The sequence below is a fragment of the Gopherus flavomarginatus genome, chromosome 4, assembly GCF_025201925.1.
Source record: "Gopherus flavomarginatus isolate rGopFla2 chromosome 4, rGopFla2.mat.asm, whole genome shotgun sequence".
Lineage (NCBI taxonomy): Eukaryota > Metazoa > Chordata > Testudines > Testudinidae > Gopherus > Gopherus flavomarginatus.
The window spans coordinates 170,453,869-170,477,409 of NC_066620.1; the positions used below are offsets into that span (position 1 = coordinate 170,453,869).

Consider the following 23,541-nt stretch of genomic DNA (forward strand, 5'->3'; position numbering starts at 1 on the left):
AGTCAGTAATGGGCAATATCCTGTAGTGATTGTATTCCTTTCTTTCACTTCTTGACATTTTTTTTCATTTCAGAGAGTTAGACATTAAAGATGAAAAAGACTTCTTAGGTCATCTAGTCTATTCCCCTGCCACTGGAGGACTGTGTCTTAAAATATATTTGCTCATGCTTTGTCCAGCCTAGCTTGAAATGTGCCAAGACATGGGGCTTCCACCACTTTCCTTAGAAATTTTTTCCACTGTAGAGTAGTTCTCACCATGAGGAAAGTTTTCCTGATATTCAGCCTACATTTTCATTTCTTAATTTCATCCCATCACTTCTAGGCGTTTCCACATTGGCTAATTTAAAGCTAGGCGTTTCTGTTGCAGACTGTTTTAGTTAATCTATAATTAAATGAATGTAAATTATGGCTACATTCACTTTTAATCAAGGGCAATGGAAGTATGAAGATTGTTTTTACAAGATCTGCAGATATTTTACTCTTAAATATGTACAATTAGACTATATTTAAAACTGCCTGTTTTAAACACTTACTTGTAGGAAGACATACCTGATAGTACTATCTTATAAATTGTTATTACTAGGGCCTGCATCCTGTCATGTGTGAATGTGTGGGTGGAACTGTGCACCAGTGTAGAGGCCCCCTGGACTCTGCACAGGCCTAGTTACTGCCTGCATGAATCTTGACATTTAAGTCAACTTCTTCATGAAGAAGGTCCCTTTCCTTGTGTTTTTCTGTATTTTATTGCTTTTTAGTAAAGTATGTGTCCATTCTTTTTTGATTGTGTGTCAATGTGGATCCCATTGTAATTGCCCCTGCACGTGAGACTGGATTCTTTTCACTAGCAATGTCCATAAGGACTCTGCATGCAACCTGAGCCATCTGGTGCACCCACATGAGAGCATAAAGGGTGGGGTGACCATGATCCTTCCCAAGTTCCCTCTTACTACCTGTGACAGCAAGATGGAACCTGGCAATGTCCCTATCTGCTTAAATCTCTAGCGTGAGCGATCTTTTTCTAAACTTCTGAAACATTTCAGAACAGCCTTCTGTTCTTACAGTTTCTTGGACAGAATAATCCTCTTCTGGATGGCAATTTTGAACAGAGCCCTCTGTAATATACCTCGGCCATACAGACCTCTCTGTACAATGACTTTAAGATGGTGGACTCAGAAGCTGTGGCCTTCAAGTCTTGCTTGTCCTGTGTTGGACTATCTTTTCTTAAAGACTAGCAGAGCAAGTGCCTCTTCTGCCTGGGTAAATCCCATATCCAAAGCAGATGATTTTTTGTTCTTCATTCAAACCAGAATGTCACAATATGCCGGACTCAAGTTCCATCTCTTAAAACAATCTATGAGAGTGGCATTGGACTCAGAAGATCTAAGTTCAAAAACTCCATACTCAGGCATCATGAAAGGCTGGGGTCCTGTTCTTGAATGGCACTGTGACATCCACCATGATGATCTTCTTCTGGTCCTTGTTGATGATGACGATGTCCGGTCGCAGTTGGCTGTCGGTTCCAGGGATGGAGGAGTTTATGGCAACCTTCCCCATGGGTGGCAGGATGGCTCTGGCCAGGCAATCTTGGATGTTGTAGCTGCCAAGCTCTCGAATGGGCTTGCAGGTCTAAATCCGGACCAGGTCACTGCAGCTGATGGCCTGGATGCTGCCTGGATGTGCATCACTAAAAGAGTGATCAAGATAGGTGCAAGAAATTCTTATGCAAAGCAGTAAAGCTTCCATTAGCAGGATCTTTTTTGCAAAATGAAAAATGGTTTTCTGTAGGGGCAGCTCAAAACAACGATTCTGGACTATATGCTGTTTCTGAAACAGTCGGGATTGGCATTTAGCTCTTTCAAAGTGTGCTTGACAGTGCTGCATGTACCAGTTTAGTCACATTCCGTTTTTCAGAACCTACAGTATTGAGTCCTCAAGGACCTCCTTCATGCCTGTCCTTTGGTTAGAGACCTGATTCTTACACAGGTTCTCTTGTATCTCATGAAGCTTCTTTTCAGAATGTTCATTTTATCATCTTTTCTTCTTTGTTGTTATCACATTGGCACAGAGTCAGCAACATCCAAGCCCTCATGGTGTTTTGGGCATTCCTGGAATAACCTGTGTATTGCCCCCTTAAGTTGTCCTTCCTGAGGTATAAGTTTCTGGGATTGTTAAAGAAAAACATTAAAGGACATGGGTACAACCTTCTGATAAAGTAATAGTGCCTGTGACAATTCTTTTCCAAATCAAGGTTTATTTTTTATGAATGTAACTAATGATCCCTAATAGAGTATGTCCTAAAAATCCTAAACAAGGCACAAAATCTCTTAACATAAATCCCTTATTACAAGTTTAAAGAGCATTCAGACTACAATAACATATAGTTTAAGTCATTCTAAGGGAAGCACTTTGTTGCAAATGGCTAGTTTGCAACAAATCACTGACAGCCAATGTTCCCTCTAATTTTTTCCATCCATGTGTGGAATAAATTTTGTTGTGTACACCAAGATAATGTGTGGATGTGCGCCACCAATAGAAACAAAAAGCCTAGATATAATGTATTTTAAAAGGTTAAGTAGGGATAATTACACCAGCAAGGACAAGTTAGGTATTTTAGAACTCACTACTTAAAGAATTAAATTTAAGTGTAAGAGAAATAAAAAATATGAAATGCATAGACCTGCCAAAACACTAACATAACACACTTTGAAAGAATAAAATTACAGAGAATATATATGCATTGCAGGAAGTACCAAGAAGTAACAACAACAATACAAATATGTATTGGGAGGCGAGTGTGAGAAAAAGGTTGTGTGTAAGACAGAGACTCTGTGTGCTTTACACAGTGTGTGTGACACAGAGACAGTGTTTGTGTGTGTGTGTGACGCAGGTACTATGTGTGTGAGACTCAGTGTGTGCATGTGACACAGATGGTGTGCGACAGCTTGACACAGACACTGTATGTGTATGTTTTACACAGAGTGTGACACAGAGACTTTGTGTGTCACGGAGACTGTGTGCGTTAGCTGCTGGGAAAGTTTCTGAGAGATGCCTTATCTCTTTAAGACACACACTGAAAGCTCTCCTGCTCTGTCCTGAGCCCTGTTGTCTCCCCTCCCCATCTTTGTGGAGATGGGATACATAGGGAAGGGGAGAGAGAGAGAGACTGTGAGCAGACTGCTGGGAAAATCTCAGAAGCAGTGCACTGTCTCTTTAAGAAAGACACTCACCCTTCCCCTGCAGCAGCTCTGAGTCCTGAGCCAGGCTGTGTCCCCTGCCTTGCCCCTGCTCTGTGGAGATGGGCTACAGGAGTGGGGGGAAGGGGCACAACAGCACCGTCTCCCCCATACTCTTCACAGCCAGCAGGAGGGTCCCAGGAGCAGCTGCAGGATGGAGCAATGTGGGGGAGTGGCATCTGAACACATGCTGCTGGCTGTGCATGCTCTCCTAATCTGGTGGGCGGCACTTAAATCTCTCCTGCGTGGCCGCTCAAGTATGCATCTTACAGGAACACGGCTGACAGCAGTTATTTAAATTACACCTGAGGGAATTCTGCCCCAAAAAAATAAAAATTCTGTGCACAGTATTTTAATATTCTGAAAATTGTTGCGTATTTTATTTGTCAAAATAACACTATGTAATCATGCCAGTTTCAATTATTTTGTAATTTATTTCAAAATACCTATCAGCAACTATGTCTGTAACAGTACAGACACAAAAATTCCCCTAGCAGTAGGGAATTAAGGAAACTCCTACAACAACCCAGTTCCTGTTTCTCTGTCCCCGTTCTCCCAAGAACCAGCATGGGGGCCAGACATCCACACCCCCTACCCTCCCAGAGCCTACTTGTGGTGCACCCCCCATCCCAGACACCCACATCCCCTCCCTACCAGAGCCTAGGATCCTGAAGGAGAAACAGCCTGATGCTGAGTCCCAGGCTTGTACAGTGTTTCCTACAAACTGCTGCTTTCCTTTAGGGCATGCTGGGTACTGCAGCTGTTGGGAATCCTCCAGCTCTCTCCCCCTCCCCCTGACAGTGTCTTCCATTGTTCATACCTTCTTTTCTTATACCTGAAATATTACATAAAATCACTAAGTGGGCAGCATAATTTATTCTAATTTTCTCCTCTTTTGTCTGAAACTAATTTAAATGTGTTGTTAAATTTAAAGTCAGTGTATTTAAGTAGACAAGCCATGGAAACTGGCAATGAAAGTAAATGTTCAAATGCTCTGTTGCCTGATTAAAATAAAATCTGTCAACTAAAGTATCTTTCTTTAGCTTTTTAAGCACAGGTGGCAGTGAGATACAATTTAGCCTTTGTTGGAATAGTTCAAGTGAGCTTGAAAATAGTAATCAAATAAATATCTCCAGTATCAATAGCAAAAGTATTGAGAATCCTGACATCTGGCAGTTGCAATGACAACAGGAAGACCAAACTCATAAACAAAGCTAAGCTCATGATGCTTTCCCACAGAAATGTGGACAACTTAATTTTTTTATGGCCAATTGCTTTTATCAAGTTTTTCTTTCCATAAAAAGGGAACTGCTTATTTGAACTGCCTATATGTTTGTTGTTTTTTTTTAAATGTCTCTAATGCTGTACCTGCTCACAAATGTTCACCCTTTTCATTAGGGTGGAGTTTCGATGAGATCAGCAGGGAAATGAACAGCCAGGATCCTTGATAGTGTCAAGTGGGGTCTATGTGTATGAAAGCATCCCTCCTACATGCCACTTGCTCCCCATGGTACAGCAATGAACAGAATTGAGGGCAGGACTCTGACCATTCCTAGGGGCTAAGATAGGCCTATGTAGATTTCTAAGCTGCTGATGAGCAACATGCAAAGGGTGATGGCAGTATACAATTGTTGTAAACATATGTCTGTTGGTTATATGCACATACTTGTGTTCACATGTACAATATATAACTTTAGTTTTGTAATTGCATAAAGAAATGTGAACTGTTAACTATCTGAGCCGATATAGGCATTGTGGTACAAGTGGGCCTTGAGAAGAGAACTAATGTAGCATTAAAAATAATTATCCAATACTGGCAACATTGGCACCACTAGCTCATGTTGTTCAGACTGGGTCTTCTCCAAAGCCTTGGGAAGTCAGTGGGAATTGCTCCATTTACTTCAGTAGTTTGTATCAGGCCATTTTGTTTTCAGTTTTTTCCTGGTTTGTTAATCAGCTGGGTTATGAAAATATTTTTTTTTATATATATACATATTTTAATATATTTGTTGTTTTAGGGTGAGCGTGGATTTCCTGGTTTTCCTGGATTACATGGGATGCCAGCATCAAAGGTTGAAATCGAAAGCTTATTGCAAAATATCCATCCATGTTGGATTATTCCATAACTACTTTTCATAGCTTTTAAAAGTGATTTTAGTTACCTTATGTGTAAAGTTTAAGTTTATCTATAAACACAGATAAGAGGTGAGACTAATACTGATAATGTTTTATTTCTATAGGCTTTAGATCATGTTGTATATGAATTGCTTTAAATTTTGATTTTTATAAAACTTAGAGCCCTCTTCTCTGCAAATAGTGTCAAAATGATGGAATAATTGATTATATTCAAATTCCTCAAGTCATTCAGTTTGACCCCCAGCATTTTGAAGAACTTTCTTGCACTAATTCCTTAAAATTCTTATTTAACATGTTTTATAATGAAGTTCTCTTAAACACATCTCTTGCTAGTGTGTTCAACTGCCCAATTGATCTTACTCCTTAAAGCTCCTCCTAATGTCTATTTTAAACTTTTCAGGACAGATTTCAAAAGAGTGGAGCACACACAACTGTTCAAAGATTTTCAACTTCCATTTAGGATCTCATTGAAGTGACCAGATTTCCAAAAGCGCTCAGTGCCCAGCAGCTCCCATTGGAAACACAGGCATTAAACCTATTAGTTGTTGAACATCTCCCCAGAGCAGTGGTTCCCAAACTGGGGTTTGTGAACCCCTGGAGGTTCGCAAAATGTTACAGGGGGTTCTCAGGATAAAATTCCCTAATGACGGAGAGAGCTGTCCCTAGGGATGCTGGGCAGCATGGGGCCAGCAACACGGAGCCCCTGGACTTCCAAGAGCTAAGCAGAACAAAACAAGCGTACCTATCACACTGAGGAGATTAAAACTTCAAGACTCCTTATAAGCAATGGAAAGGGAGGTGGATATTTTTTGTTGCTTTTAAAATTAAATAGGCAGTTAATATTGTTTTTAAAATTATTATGAAGAACAAGTTTAAGCTTTGTTTTAACGTGCGTTGTTTGCCTGGACTGCTCAAGATCTGAATGCTTGTGTAGGAGGAACTCTTTGAGTTGGCTTCTTAAATACCTTCATGCTGTTTCACATCTGATACTCCTTGATGAAACATAGGAGCCTTGTCTTAAAACAGGCTTATTCAAAGTGATGCAAGATACGAAAGTGAGATCTTGGAAGAGTGTTGCCATTTTCATAATATAAAATACTGTAATGATAAATAATAGTGTGTAATAAGAGTCATACAAACAAATTTTATTTTTCCAAGATCACTGCTTTTATAAATTATACTCAGATAAAGGAGAAAATCCCTGGAAATATGTATGTCAGAAAATGTCACTTTAGTAGAACAAAATGTTTTGCTGAATGTATTACAAAGTTGACTAGACTTTTCCAAAACACAGCAAAGCATGGGCCACTCTGCCTACTCACCTTCCCCCGCTAGCTCCAGGGAACTAAGACGCACATTGCCTCTCTGGCTCCTGGAGCGAGCGGTTAGCAGGGAGGAAGAGTGGAACTGTGGAACTGATAAGAGCTTTTCCTGAGGGCAGCTGGGAAGCCAAAAAAAGTTCTGTTTCAGTTCTCCTGAAAGAGAATTTTTTTTTAAAAGCAACAGAGAGTCCTGTGGCACCTTATAGACTAACAGACGTATTGGAGCATGAGCTTTCGTGGGTGAATACCCACTTCGTCAGATGCATTTCTTAAAATCCCTTTCTGTGAAAATGTTTGTTTTTGGTGTTTCGTCCCACTAAGAGATTTTCCTTAAAAATGCAAACAAAATGAATGGGAAGGGATTCCCTCTTTTCAGCCAGCTCTTTGTTAAGCTAACAGTGAGTTGGAATACATCATGTTTGTGGCCGTATATAATTAGCTCAAATTCTAAAAGTAAAATAATCCCTTTATGCTTATTTTGTTGTAGGGTGAAAGGGGTCCTAAGGGAGATCAAGGACCACCAGGAATTTATGGAAAAAAGGCAAGTGTGAATTGAATATCATAAAGGGAAGTGCCAGCATTTTTCTGATTTGTTCACGTTGTAAAATGCCTTTTATTTACATGGGGTTGAATCTTACAGTGCATTCTCAGGCATACTTCCATTGAAGTCAATGTTTAGAACAAGGGTTGGCAATCTTTCAGAAGTGGTGTGCTGAGTCTTCATTTATTCACTCTAATTTAAGGTTTTGTGTGCCAGTAATACATTGTAACGTTTTTAGAAGGTCTCTTTCTACAAATGTATAATATACAACTAAACTATTGTACATAAAGTAAATAAGATTTTTAAAATGTTTAAGAAGCTTCATTTAAAATTAAATTAAAATGCAGAGCCCCCCAGACTGGTGGCTGGATAATGTGAGTACCACTTAAAATCAGCTCTCATGCCACCTTTGGCACGTGTGGTATAGGTTGCCTGCCCCTGATTTAGAACAGTATCTCTGCCCCAGTATGATCTCTTCATTCAGATACCTCCTGAAAACTCTCTTTTTCCGGCTAACAAATTCTAGTCTGTCAATATAACACAGTCATCACACATATGCATACATGTCTAAAACAAGGAAAAACATTCTAAATTACAATCTTATTTTTTTCAGATCTTTGTCTGTCTAAATTCTCAGCTATTTGAAGCAGGGTCGTTGCTTGATTTCTGTGTTTCCCATTTAATACTTCAGTATAATAATAATGGCCTTTTGCCTGAGTAAAGATTACAGTATAGGGTCTATAGTCTTTTATATAGACTTTTATATGTAGGAAATTCCATTACAAATTTTCATAGAAAGCAAACAACAGTGTGAGATTTTCAGATTAGGTGTGCTGGAATTGTGTAACTGAGTTTGGGGATACTATTTGAACATCATTTTCCTTCCTTTTTGTTTCTTATATTTTTCCAGGGTGCTAAAGGGGAAAAAGGTGACCCAGGTTTTCCAGGAATGCCAGGACGATCTGTAAGTTCTATAAGGACAGTTTTGCCTTTAAATTTACTTGGTTAATACTACTAATAGTGTCATGTTACCTGTTGCCACAGGGGGAACCTGGGAGAAATGGGAAAGATGGATCACCTGGAAGCCCTGGCTTTAAGGTATTTACATATTCATTCAATAAATTGTATTTAGGTGTTTTATTTTTGAACTGTCAGTAACTTGCCAAAGCCTTACATAACATTGTTATAGGTCTACTTCTTTCTAGCATGCGTTATGTGGGTAGTAACTGGAAATAAAAATTGTCTACTGCTGTAGATGTTAGTCAAAGCCATTGGGGTTTCAGTGGGCTTTGGATCAGGGCCCAATTGCTGAAGAGCTATTTTGGGAATTTATTATTAGTGGTTATCAAAGACTGCTTAGGACTAATCTTATTCTTTCCATTTCCAAATGTATTCCTCTAACTCTGTGAATAACGTAAAACATCAGATATACATATATATTCTTCACAGCATTCTTTCCTGTACAGGAAAATGATAGAGTTGATTATTATGACGGCTATTGAAAGGGGGAAAAAGGCCCACAACACTACATACACACTTGAGGGCACAATCTAACCCTAAATCTGAAATATGCCTCATGTTTAAGTAATTTAACACCAAGAATCCACCTCCATCAGTTGGTAGTGCATGGGAATTAGCAGGTTTCTTGGGAAACAGAGAGAACTACTTCAGCACATCTTATTATGTTGAGCTCCCAGTTCTTCACATACTTAGCTAAATGTATATCTGCCTCCTAATAGTGGAGGGTACAAGGAACACAGCCTGATCTTCATACTGGGGACTGTGGTTCACGAGCCTATTAGATTATTGGTTTTTCCATTACTCTGAGATGAAATAAGAAAGATGCTAAGCATTTCAATTTTTAATGCAATATGCAACTGGCTTTCAGTGTCTGATAATAATGAAGTTTGTTTGTGTCAAATAAACTACTTAATATTTCAGTTCTATAAAATAATCCTTCCAGTATTGACAAGGGGGCTAGTGCACTTATTCCTGTTGCCTTAAGTTCCTGTCTCTTATCGCTTGTGTTCTTTGAATATAAGTGATCATCTACAACAGTACTGGTGGTCAGACTATTTTTAGAATATATTTGGCAAGGAGAATACATGCACAGTGGTGGCTTTGAAAAATTTGAAACTTGCCTTCAATAATTAAATATTTTCAGTTAGATAATCTCATTATTTGAAGTATTTCTTTTAGATGTTATAGGGAGGAAGTACAAGGGAATAATGAAGATACTCAGTTTATCTACTTAATCTTAGGTCAGACTGGCAAGTTTTTGGGGCCATAACTGTAATAAGCTTACTTGGTTTAGTCCTTATTTTCTGATTTGTCTGTACCTTTCAGAAATGCACTAGCAGAACAAACTAGGTAAAGTTAGTAAAGATTCTGATGATAGTTTATTAAGAAATTACTTCATGCTTCAGCAACTGATAGTGTTTTGGATTTCTCTAGTATTTAAACATTTCATATTTTTGTTCACCATTCAATGTAGTTTTCAGCATTTTTCTATTCTCCTGACTTTGGTCTGAATCTCCTTGATGCATGCAAGTCATGATTATTCACACACATCTGAGAAAACACCCAACTCTGCCTTGTATAAATGCATTGAGGTATTTGGATTTGGTATCCAAAGTGAGTGCACACTAGAATATGTAATCTCATTTGAAAAGCTATACTGAATATTGTAGTATGGAAAGTAGCTGTTTCCCTGCTTCTGAGACTACCCAGGTGATAAAATCAAATATGTAGCATCCCAGAACTCTCATTTTATCAGAACCAAATGAAACTCAGTCTCCTAATTTTCTCTCATCCCTGGTATATGACAAGATGAGTTGGATTCCAATTAATCACTTTGTTTGATGCAGAGTTTTCCACAAAATTTCTAACATTTATATGTGTTTATGGCCTGTTCAAGAAATGTATGTCTTTGAAAAACATGAATTTTGAGAGTATATAATCTGCCTTCACTCTTACAGTAAATCATATGATTAAAAAAAATGTAAACATATACATTCAGACTAAAATACATTTAACTTTATTTCCTTCAATTAACTATTCTAGTATAGGTGTATGACAGACCCAAAAAGTCACCACTTTTTTCATCTCCTTTTGTAGAATATTCCTGACATATGTGTGCGGGAAGTCTCATTTACCCTGTCACTCACAAAATTTAATTTTTTATTGAGTATGAGAAGGAGATTGCACCATAATTGCTTCAGAATAAAATAGTTAACAGTCTTTTATTTCTGCTTCATTCAAACATTTTATCAGCTTCCCTTTACCATCTGCAGTATTTCATTTTGGGGCCATTGTAATCAAAATCAAAGGATTTAAAAAATGTCTGTCTTTGCTGGAGCTTTTCTGTTCTCTTACAAAATTTCTTAAACACATTTGTCCTGGGAAAGAATGTGGAAGAAATTGTTGCTGCATACCCAGGTTTTGTAATTTAAATTGACAGCAACTTCTTATACCTTAACTTTGTATAAATATTTTATTTATGCACACCCATTTCTGGAATGTTTTTTTCTATTTCTCTGAGTTTTTAGTAAGGAATAACATGCATGTTTTGAATCAGAACATAATTATTTGGTCATAGCTTGGTAGTGCAATAGTTTGGTAGTGCCTTGAAGTAATTTTCAGAGGATTACTTTTAGTAACAATGGTAGCTGGAATCATACCTGCAATTATGATATATAAATTTTTAACACTAACATGGTGCTTGGCACAATACAAAGCACAGAAATAAAGATAGTCCCTACCCCAGTTTAAAAGACAGTTTAAAAGATAGACACAGAAGACAGCATGCACGCTATCTAGTAAATTAAGAGGATTTTTTCAATACATAGCTGTATAGATTAGGCATCAAAATATCATGATCATGAGATTGGTATAAGGCTTTATGGGATCTGCTGTGAAGTAACAGGTGTGTGGATTGTCACTTCCGCACAATACCACAGGACTCTCCCTCACAGTTTATAATGTGATTCAGCTGGGCGATGTGGTTAGGCTACACTTTTGAATAAAAAAAAAAGAAAAGTTCAAGAATTGCCTGGAATTGTCATTGGACCCAGATTTTAAACATGCATTAAAATCACAGTTTATTCCCGAACCACACAAGCCGGCCAGACTGTTATGAAGTGGTTTTGCTGCAGCCCTTTTAAAACACTTTTAAGCACAAAGACCAGTGACTTGCTTTCTCTGAGCAGCAAATCTGACTTTTGAGGTTTTTAATGCTTTTGTTTTACTTGTAGATGCATATTTGAGCAAAATGCCTAAATTCAAGAGTCAAAAATGTTCGGTAGTCTTTTATAATCATTTCAGAGATGCAAACTCAAAATGACCATTGGTTTGATTAGTTTCACAGTACTTTTAAAATCCTATAGTTTGTCTTGCACAACTGCCACATTTTTTCTCAGTCATGACGCTATATTATCATCCCTTGTCCTTCAAACTTCATTTCCTCAGCAAACTTTGGAGTTCTCATGGAACTCTTGGCAGCTTTGTTTTATTTGCATCCTTTCACAGTCATGAAACTTCACTTCTCTGGATCTAGCCTAGTTCCTGACCTTGGATCTCCCCCCCCCCCCGCCCCCCGCCTTATCTCATTTGATCTCAGTGTGGCTCTTGGTAGGATCATTCAATCTATAACTCTTTTGAGATTTCAGAAAATACTGAAGCTGATGTATCTAACTTTCATCTGCTTTGAATCTTACTCTCTAACCAGCCTTAGAATTTACCTTACCGAATTTAGTGAAGCTCCACACCAGTGCATTGGTCTATGGATTATCATTTGGAGTCCTCCCCATATGCAGGATCTTGGATTATTTTATCTTTCAATTATTTGATGCTGGGAGTCCTTGAATTAGCTTATTTATTTTATTTGGGTACAACATTTATTAATCAAATGCTTCCTGAACATTTTAATGTTAAGTGCAAACAGAGACCATTTCCTCAGTTGAAGGAAAAAACACCTAAGAGCTAGTTTTTACTATTAGTAGAACACGTGAGTTTCATCATCAGTAATACGAACACCCGTCATACTACATGGTGTAACAAGCAGCTAATAATGACACTTAATAATTCCTCTAATTAAGAAATGCCATGTTTAACAGGTTTTTGGCAGTAAAATATATTTCAGACTGAACTTCAGTATGCATGTGCATATAACCAGCTATGGGATAATATTTTTAACAAGTGTCATTTGTTTTTAAGTTATGTGATGGAACAGGAATACTTTTCACAGTAGTGTTTTTTCCGCAAAAATTAACAATGTATTTCTATTGAGGATAGTTTTGCACAATTAAATATACATTATAATGTTGTTATTAAGTAATGTGTTTACATGTTTGAATGACAGATTGTATATTTCAATGGTACATATATTGAGTAAAGTACATTACCTTTATGAAATAAAGAATAAAATTCTGAATTGACATTTAATTCTGTGTTTCAATGTATCTTTAAAAGGCATCTGTTTCATAGGGAATTTGGAAATGGTGAGCTTCATACAATGATGAATGGGATGAACAGGCATTTCATAGGAGTTAGGCCGGCTGAGTTCCTGCTGAAATGGTTACTTTAATGTTGATGAGATTGTATTAAAAAGAGCCTAGATAGGTGTCTCATTATTTTACATCTAAAAATGTGTTACCATTTGAATTCACTATTCTTTTTGCACAGAAAGGTAATTTTTTTTTGTCTTGGCTACATTTCCTATTTAACACTTTTCATTTTAAAGGGAGAAGTTGGGATGCCTGGTTCTACAGGACCAGAAGGACATCGGGGAGACCCTGTAAGTGTTTTAACTGCTGAAATATTGGGCATGTTTTATTAGTGAATGATTTAGTTCATGTGTCAGCCGTTCCAAGTTTGAGAAGTTTGCTGTATTCTGAAGTAGGAGTAGGAAGATCTACCTTTAATATATAGACAGTGGAGTCTTCATTCATATATATCAAATTTCATTTGACAACTCTGCAGTCTCTCTCTCTCTCTCTCTCTCTCTCTCGATATAGATTAGATATTATTTTGAAGACTGCAATAATTTACACACAAGAACACCACAAAGGCATAGTGAGGCACAATTGATGTTCTAGTTAACATTTTTGTTTAAATGGTATAATTGCATATATTACTTTAAAATAAAAGTACATTCATGTTGTAGAGAGAAAGTTTATAGTTAAACCTGGCTGCTTTTAAATTATTTTCAAATAAGCATTAGACATGTTTGGAAAAAAACAGTTAAAGTCTTAAATTTGTAGGAAGTCCTAACTCAAAAATTCTTTCCTCAACATTTCTTAAGTAAATAAAAATTCTTGGAGTAGAACAGAAGCCTTTTTACAGTCTGAACAGTGGAGCTTCTACTAATGCCATTATAATCCCAAGAAATCTTCCTTTGTATTCCATTATTTGTAGTTAACATTGACTTTTGGTTGCTATCATAATCAGTACCTCTGACAAAGTAAAGGTGCTGCAGCTTGTTAACTGGTCCAAGCTGACCATAGGCTGCTCAAGGTAGAGCATAAAAGGACGGAGAAAGTGGAACAAATCAGGAAGGATGTGTTTTCTCCCCTTCTGGCTGAATCAAGTGGAGAAAGTCTCTGGGGAGTTGCTGCCCAGTATTTTTCAGTTGACTTACTGTGTTTTTAGGATTGTTTAGTGGAAATTAGTAAGTCTAATTAAAGGACCTTAAAGCAACATAGGCTTGAAGCTTATTTCCATTCCCTGACTGATTAAACTGTCCACCAGTTTACAGTACTATATAACATAAGTCATCTCTCAGGATGCTAGCTGTAGTACTACAAAAGTTTCTAAAATTGTAAAGTGGTGTTTTTTTAGTTTTTATATAGAATACAATCTATCTGTAAAGCAGTGTTCTCAAACATTGTCCACTCACGGTTTGCCGAGCACTTTCTGGTAGTTTGCAGAGAGCTGGCTTTTTCTGTTTTCCATGTTTTCAGCTGCCTCTACAGATATCTTGGCTCATCATTGCAAAGCCCAGCCTGGTGGCCTGGAAAACAGCTGTAAACAAGGAGTAGCCAGCCTAGCTGTCTCTATGGACAGCTGCTACATGAAGCACAAGAGAGGAAATAGGAGCCACCCTCAGGGACATGGAGCTGCCAGCCACCAGCAGATGGGGAATGTCCAGTGGAATAGGAGAGATGGGAATGAGGCAGCTGATTAGTATGTCCCCAAAAGTTCAGGGCATTGACACATCAGTGCTGTCATGTGCTGTAAAGATTTATTTGGGTGCAATTGTGCTTTGTGCATGCAGCTTACAAAAATGGATGGTATATAAGACCCCAGAGGGAGCACAATTCCTCAGAGAGGCACAATCCTCCTGGACTCTTCAGTTGTACTGGTGGAGGAATAATTTGCCAACACTCGTTTAAAAGATGTCACATAATCCCTCACCCCTACTCAACCAGTGAATGCCACAGGTAAACACATGTGGGTGAGGAGGCCAGAGCTATGGCTCCATCTGCTAGTCTGCTCATTCTCCACTCAGGTTCCAGCCAGCTGCAGTTATAACTGACCCTTGTGCAGCCACCCTAAGGTGGGTGTGGGGATAGGATCCTTACTCCTTCCTATTCATTCTGTTCCACCTTGTCATTGCCAGATAGAGACTAGCCCTTTGCTTTTTGACAAGTACAATCTCACCATTTTCTTCTGCTCTTGGAAATTACTGCAGCCCATAGCTACAAGATAAACACTTTCCAGGGGGTGCAGTTGTTACAGCTACATGTCTTGGTTGCGAAGCGAGGCTGAGCTGACAGCCAACTGCCCCCAGCATCTGAGAGGTGTGATTATCCTCTATATACCACACACACTGGAGTATTATTGCTTTTATTAATCACTGAATTTTTGAGTAGGAAAAAGTAGTTTGTAAAACTAAGTATGTATTTCCAAGTGATGTGTGTGTTTTCTCATAATAATACTAGTAGGGCCTTAAGCTAGCCAGATATGCTGTCTCCTGGTCCTGCCCATTTTATGAAATAAAAGAAGCCTCCAGAACGTATAGATTTGTCACATCAGCCTCCTTTCTCGGGAGTAGGTGGAAGGCAGTGTGGGTGAAAGTGATCATGAAATGATAGAGGATTCTAAGGAATGGTAGGAGGGAGGGTAGGAGGCAAAACAGCTGAATAAAGACAATGGACTTTAGAAAGGCAGACTTTAGCAAACTTTAGAATGGGTAGGTAAAATCCCATGGGAAGCAAGTCTAAGGAAAAAAAGAGTTCAGGAGAGTTGGCAGTTTTTAGAGACACTCTATTAAGAGCAAAGAAGGACGGTAAGAGATCAGGAGGTCTTCAGTAACTTGAAACTCAAAAACAAGAGTCATCCACAGGGTGGAAATTATGTCAGATTATTAAGGATGAATATATATATATATATAAAATATATAAAAATAAAAACACAAGCATGTAGGGACAAAATACAGGGTAACAAGAAAACATTTTATAAATACATGAGAAGCAAGAGGAACATCAAGGATAGGGTAGGCCCATTACTCAGTGAGGAGGGAAAGACGATAACAAAAACACAACAATGGTCATAATGTTAAATGCCTTTTTTCTTTCAGTTTTCACCAAAAAGATTAGCAGTGATCAGGTAACTAACATAGTGAACATCAGTGTAAAAGGGTTATGACCTGAGGCAAATAGGGAAAGAACAAGCTAAGAATTACACAAGTTAGTTGTCTTCAAGTCAGTGTGGACAAATTAGGGAGTAACAGAAGTGGTTAAAGGTCTAGAAAACATGCTTAATCTGGAGAAGAGAACTCTGCGGGGGGGACATGATAATAGGCTTCAAGTATGTAATAGGTTGTCATAAAGAGGAGGGTGATAACTTATTCTCTTTATCTACTCAGGACAGGACAAGAAGTAATGGGCTTAAATTGCAGCAACAAGGATTTAGGTTAGCCATTAGGGAAGACTTTCTAACTGTAAGGGTAGTTAAACTCTGGAACAATTTACCTAGGGAGGTTGTGGAATCTCTGTCAATGGAGGTTTTTGAGAACAGGTTAGACATACCCCTGTAAGGGATTGTCTAGATAACAGTTCTGCCTCAGTACATGGAACTGCACTACATGACATGTCAAGGTCCCTTCCATTCCCTCATTTCTGTAAGTAATCAAACACAGTTAATAATTATAAAGATAGACAATGTTCCATTCTGCAAATGTTTTTTCATTGTAAGAATTGAACTGGTATATGTATCTTTATTAACGGTGAATTTGAACAAATTCAAATTATATTGTAAGGGTGACTATGCTAATTTGAGGTTTTTCTATGTGCTGTGATTAAAATACGTATACATAGAAAGATATGTAGTGTTGTGGCTAGCATACAATGGAATAGTATCTCTCTGATCAAGATCTTGCCAGATGTTGTTCTTCTAACTTTACTTTATTTAAACACAGTACAGCCCTATAAATATGATATATAAAAACAGCCACATTAGAACATGGCAAACTGTTTAAATGATAGTCAATCATGACCATAGAGATATAATTTGGCTGAACGGGGTCCTGATCACCTTTCTGTTGTAGGTAATGCGAGTTTTGTCACTGATTTCAGTGGGAGCAGGATCACTCTTTTGCTTTTCTCCTTGTGTTTAGATTCATAGATTCCAAGGCCAGAAGGGACCATTGTGATCATCTAGTCTGACTTCCTGCATAACAAAGACTAGAGAACTTTCCCACAATAATTCCTAGAGCATAATAAACCCACGCATGAAAACTCTTAATTAGGTTAGTTTTGAGTCTCATGGGTGATGCTATCAGGATATTTTTAGCACTGTTTTGGGCCTGGCATATGTAGTGCTGTCACCAGCACCATGTCTAAGCAGTGGGAGTAGCTACAGTAGATCCTATAAGTTGCCTATTTCTTATAAACACATACACAGCTGAAAATATTCAAAAACTGGTGGAGTGTGCTTAATGTTTGGGTCACAACACAGCATCTCAGATATGGATTTTTCCTTGTGTACAATGGTAGCAATATAACAAAGCACTCAAATTCTGGTTAATCCCACTGTTTGACCTATTGTCTTGAAAGTGAATGTCAACTGATAACTGTGCTAGGTATGACAAGTGTGTGCCCAGTTTCAATCATTCTACAAAAGTTTGTGAGTGTCTTACTGGAATCCTACTAAGTAAAAAATCTTTTGCTTGAAAAGCTCAATCACTATATACAAACAATAGGGAATTATGTATACTGCAGGAATGAATGTATTCATCATCAGAAATTAGAAGCCATTGGCTGCATCATGTATAATTTCAGTCTGTAGGAACTGCCAAATATATCATTCAAGAAGGAAACTCCACTTTCATATCTTGAAATCGATATCCCTCTAATGCACTTGCTAGAGAAAAAGCAGGCAAAAAGTGGAAAAACCCTGACTTCAGGCAGGGTTGGTAATTACCGGTATATGATGGTGCCTTGTACAGAGAATATTTTGGTATTTCCACTTCCCACCTACCAAGTAGAATGTTTTCCCCCATATTATGTTCCCACTTTCAGATATCCCCATCTCTGCTATGCCTCTCAAGTTTCCTCAGTGCTCTTACTATCTCAGGACTCTTCTGTGTAGGGAACTTGTATTTTGGCCATCAAGGCTTCTTCCGTATTCTGTGCTGCAAGTGGTGGAATCTCAGAGCATGGAGCTTTTTTCTCCTACAGTGGAACATCTCCTTGAACCACTGTGCTGCCTTGAAATGTAGTGCCAGGCTAGCCACGAAGCTTGCTTATGTCTCATTTTGCCCTAAAGGTAAGCTCTTCTTTAGATAGCAAATAAAAAAACCCTGCTTGCTTATATGCCCGTTAGTGACAAACCATTAGCAGTCCACATCATAGGTATGCCAGTGGCCTTCACAAAATTCCTTGCTTTCAGGACATTTGCCAGGGGACACTAAACGCAAAGGAAAGTTTATAGACAATTTTTGATTGTTGAAAAAATAGACTTTGATATTTCCCGTGATCAACCTTCTCCTTCTCCAGAAGTCATGTTACTGTACGTCACTTCCAGTACTGATCTACGCACAAGTCAGCAGATGTTCTGAACAGGGCTGAGTGAATACTCAAAATAAATTCTGCAGATATTAGTTCCTATTTAGACAAATTACTTTGACTGTAGTTGCAACCACTTTGTGCTTCTTTCCAGTGAACAAATTTGCTGACAGAAATGCTTGATGAGTAGTAAGTGAATATTGAAGAATATTCATAAGAAGCAAATTTTAAAATTCATAATAAAGATTTTTTGCAACAGCTACATTTATCTATTCTGGAAAACCAAAACAGCTCAAATGTTCTATACTGAATAGTCAAAATAAACACTAGGGTTTACTTAACAAAATTATTCGGTGAATAACTTCTAATACTAAATGAATTTGAGAAAGTTGCATATCATTTTTGGATAATTCACAATCAGAAAAAGAAGCAAAAATTACTGAATACATTAGTTGTTATGAATTATTGAATTCAGCTCTAATGCTGAATGTAAATGGTGAATAAAGGAGTCAGATAATGGAAACTGAAACTTTCAAGTGCATAAAGCTGCTCTTGAGATGTTATGGTGATAGTTTATTCAGGAGAAACTAACACTAGCATAAAAAAGGATCATTTATCTTACTGATATAATTTCATTGGAAAGCATTTGTCGAACACTAGTGTCTCATGTCTGCCTCTATCCAATATTAATTCTGAAATACTTACTAGTTACTCAGAAGATGTCATGACAATGCAGATAGAATGAAACCTGACAAAGCTAAAAGAAGTATATCTATACAATGCTCTTTTTGACAAAGATCTTATCTAGAAAGTATATGGTTGGGGTTACTCTGCTAAACTGATGGAAGTGTTGTTTGAGTTATAACATTGACTTAATTCTGGTTGTGGCTGGATGTGGGACAGAAAGGGGTTATTTAAAATTGTTGGACACCAAATAATTTTTATTTTTAAAATTATTAAAAGTATTTAGTTTACTGAAACAAGAAATCGGTAGGCCAGCTCTTACTAATTGTTTCTCTTACAGCAACCTTATGGGTATGTCTCTCACTATTTAGTCTTTTACATACTTTAGAAAACACCGTGATTAAAGCCAAGCAAAATCATCACAATTAACAACCATGGCTATTTCATTATTAAAGAAAGTTTAAAAGGGAACATTATACAAAAGAACACTAGTAACCAACCACAAAAGATAAAATGTTTTTTTTTCTGTTACAGTCTCTTCCGTATGTCTCTCTTTCTGTGGAGAGCTTTTAACATAGATTACACCAGGGGTTGGCAGCCTTCGGCACACGGTCCATCATGGTAATCCACTGGCGGGCCGCGAGACATTTTGTTTATGTTGACCATATGCAGGTACCGCCCCAAGCTCCCAGTGGCGGTTTGCTGTTCCTGGCCAATTGGAGCTGCAGGAAGTGGCGGCCAGCACGTTCCGCAGCTCCCATTGATTGGGAATGGTGAACCGCACCCACTGGGAGCTGGGGGGGAGAGCCATGCCTGCAGACAGTCAATGTAAACAAAATGTCTCATGACCCGCCAGCGGATTACCCTGATGGACCATGTGCCGAAGGTTGCCGACCCCTGGATTACACCTTGAGAATCATAACGTCTTGGGTGGGTGCTTTTCTCTTAGTAAATTAAGACTAAAATATATGTTTCCCAGAATTATTGTGAATCTGTTCTTTAGTATATATGTAGTGTCACAGACCCAGGCCAGTGTGGTACAGGAGTCTGGTAGAGGGCAAATATTCTAGTCACTGGCTGAGTAGTTTTCTGTTCCCTGAGTGACTAGAGCAGGGGCTGCACTGGAGTAATCAGGAACCTGCTAGAATCAATTAAGGAGACAGGCTGATTAGAACACTTGCAGCCAATCAAGGCAGGCTAATCAGGACACTTGGGTTTAAAAAGGAGCTCACTCCAGTCAGGGAGGGAGGAGCTAGAGGAGAGGAAGTGCGTGTGAGGAGTTGGGAGCAAGAAGCACAAGGAGCTGAGAGTGAGAGGCTATGCTGCTGGAGGACTACGGAGTGCAAGCGTTATCAGACACCAGGAGGAAGGTCCTGTGATGAGGATAAAGAAAGTGTTTGTTTGGAGGAGGCCATGGGGAAGTATCCCAGGGAGTTGTAACTGTCATGGAGCTGTTACAAGAGACACTATACACAGCTGCAATCCACAGGGCCCTGGGCTGGAACCCGGAGTAGAAGGTGGGCTGGGTTCCCCCCAAACCTCCCAACTCCTGATCAGACACAAGAAGAATTGATCCAGACTGTTGGGAAGATCACTGAGGTGAGCAAATCTGCCAATAAGCGCAGGACCCACCAAGGTGGAGGAGGAACTTTATCACAGAAGATAACTAAGAATGTTTATAGATGGGCAAAGTAATTGTGTTTCAGGGAAGGGGAACCTGTTGATTATTAATAAATAACCAGTTAGTTTACAACTATACGATGAAGCTAAAAAAATATTTAAATCAGTTACTTAGATGAAGCAATTTAAGGAGCTGTCATGAGACAGGCCAGTTAACCAATATTAAGAATCTTACATCCAACATCTCCAGTGTTCCTATGTTTACCAATATTTAGCTACTGTCTCCTCTCCAGAAATACGTGGTCTAACCATCTGTGATTAACATGAGAAACTGTTAATATTGTAAGTTACAACAGCAGTTTCATATCCCTATAAAACCATTACAAGAGTTTAAATCTAATCCTATGGCAGTATTTTAGTTAACTTTCTCTCACCAATCCACTGTGATTCTGTGTTGAAGTCTTGGGGAGAACTTGGGGTTGGTTTCTTCTTGAGTGTTCTTTATTGTTCTTAGCTGTCTGTGGCAGCTTGCTTGTGGAGATGGACAGGATGAGTTGTGGAGTGCTTACTGTCTAATCTGGGTATCAGAAGATCTATTTGTGAGGGGTGCTCACTTCTCAATTTTATACTGTTCTTCCTATTTCCATGAAATTACAATTGTTTATATTCAAAACTGGTAGCTGTTACCCTTTCATTGTTTCCATGTCTTCATGGGTACAGTCTTTGTCTTATGAATGTGTAGTTTATTAACATTAGGGTTGTAATTCTTTCTTCACAGTTATATTTCCTTTGTTTTTGTGGTAGGAGAACATCTTTAAGTTTAGAGTTTTAACTCTTTCTTTTATTCAGTCAGTTTTCTGAGATATACCATCAGGGTTTAATAGGAGTTAAAATTCTGTTTCCGATGCATCCAAACACTCCTATTCTCTTTATAAAAGTTAACTCTCAAAGTAGTCTTTTTTAATTTAAACTTTAAGCTTAAATGGTCATAAAAATATATCATCTCTTCTTTTTCCCAGTCATTGGAGAGGTTTGGTTGAGTAGTTTGAATAATTAATTAATTCCCTATTAATATAAATATTCTTTATTTATATAGCTTCTTACATTGCTAATTAGTTTAGCATCGACCGATCTTGCTATAGTAATACATCAAACATCGTATTGTTGATATAACAATGATATCAGGCTATTGTTATATGAAGGTTTGCATTCACATACAAAATATTTGCAGATATACATCTCAAAAGAAGCTTGTCATCCTAAGAATTTGAGAAACACAAAGGTTTTAACTTTCATTGGAAAAGTGAGTTGGAAGTAACCAATATCTTCTGTAACCTTTTTCCACCATAAATGTTCTCCAGGATTTAAAGAGTGAAGACTTTAATGTTTTTACAAAAGAAATCAGTTTCAAAAAGAATATTTCTCCAGTTCTTAGTATAGGTTTAAACTCAGGTTTTTCTTTTTGAAAAGAAAAGCGGGGAGTGGGGAGAGGAGAGAGAGTGAGAGAGCATATAGGTCTATTTACCTCTTTATTTATTTTATTGCTCTGATAACAAAACCCTGCAATCCTTTTCCTAAATCATGATTCTTTTACATGGTTGTTGTTTCTTGACCTCCCACTCTTTAGAGTTACAATTGTTTGTTATTTAGTATAAAGTACAAATTTCAATAACCAATACATTTTTTAACCATGGCGTAAAAGAAAATATTATAAGGTAAAAAAAAAAAAGGTAAAGTTTAAAATGCAGATGTCTGAGTCCATATAAAATTTTAGGAGTTATAAACCTGGTGTATGGCCAAAGAGGTGATCTTCTTGCGGTTTGCTTGTCCTTGGGAGACAGAACAGAAACCTGGAATTTCTTTAATCAGCCTGACTATTTTATGATCAACTAACTGAACATGTAGGAGTATTATTTTATGTTTAAGCCTCCTGGCTATCACATACTTGCATGTTCAGATATTAACATATCTTAATATACAGGAAAGCTGCAGACAAGTTTGCAGCAACCAAAAAAGTTATAATAATTTTATCAGTATAATTGTTGCATGTCTTGAGGTCACTTATATGGATTTTCAAATTTTCTCTCTCAATAAATGGTTTAAACCTTGCAATTCTCTTGGCATCATATGAAGACAGACTGAAGACCAAGGCTTTAGTGCCAGTCTCATTGGATATTTCCAGGAAAAAAACAAAGCAGCCACTGGGACTAGAGCAGGCTCCAGCTAAAATCTCTGATAAAAGGTCAGGATTTGAAGAGAGACCCTGGGAAGTGCTCAGTGGAGAAACTGAGCAGAGAAGGATAAGAGTTCAAGCTTGAGTAAGGTAGTATGATAGCTATTGAGCCCTCGTCCTGCACAATAGAAGTCAATGAAGTTTTGGTGAGTAGGGTCAAATTCTTCCATCATTTATACGATGGAGTGTTATAAGACTGGGCAGAATATATGTCCTTCCCCCATAGTCTTTAAATGTCTTATACAATTTCTGGTCATTTTCATTTGAATTTTCTTTTTGTTTCGTTATAGTTGGTTATTTTAAACAATTTTTCAAATAGTTTCATTTCAGTATGTCTTGTAATCTTCAATCTGTCTGATTAATAATATAATCCATTCCATAATCTGTTTTTATCAGATTTTATTGAGAAGGATCCTGTAGGACAGGGGTGGGCAAACTTTTTGTCCCGAGGGCCACATCTGGGTGGAGAAATTGTATTCAGGGCTATGAATGTAGGGCTGGGGCAGAGGGTTGGGGTGAGGGAGGGAGTGTGGGGTGTAGGAGGGGGTACAGTGTGCAGGAAGGGGCTCAGGGCAAGGGGTTGGGGTGCAGGAGGGGTGCAGAATGCAGCAAGGGCCTCAGGGCTGTCCTCCGAACCCTTCGGGCCCAGCCCAGAGCACCCTCCTGCACCCCAAACCCCTCATCCACAGCCCCACCCCAGAGCCTGCACCCCCAGATGGAGCCTGAACCCCTTCATAGAATCATAGAATATCAGGGTTGGAAGGGA

The 23,541-nt window shown here is 38.2% G+C and overlaps 1 protein-coding gene across 1 annotated transcript in view; it reads left to right on the forward strand.

Annotated features, from left to right (window-relative positions):
* COL21A1 (collagen type XXI alpha 1 chain) overlaps positions 1-23,541 on the forward strand; it is a 189,360-nt gene that overhangs the window by 91,352 nt on the left and 74,467 nt on the right. Inside the window, exons 13-17 of the mRNA XM_050951092.1 lie at positions 5,252-5,305; positions 7,179-7,232; positions 8,143-8,196; positions 8,277-8,330; positions 12,973-13,026. Of these exons, the coding sequence (XP_050807049.1) occupies positions 5,252-5,305; positions 7,179-7,232; positions 8,143-8,196; positions 8,277-8,330; positions 12,973-13,026 (270 nt within the window). The remainder of the gene's footprint in view (positions 1-5,251; positions 5,306-7,178; positions 7,233-8,142; positions 8,197-8,276; positions 8,331-12,972; positions 13,027-23,541) is intronic.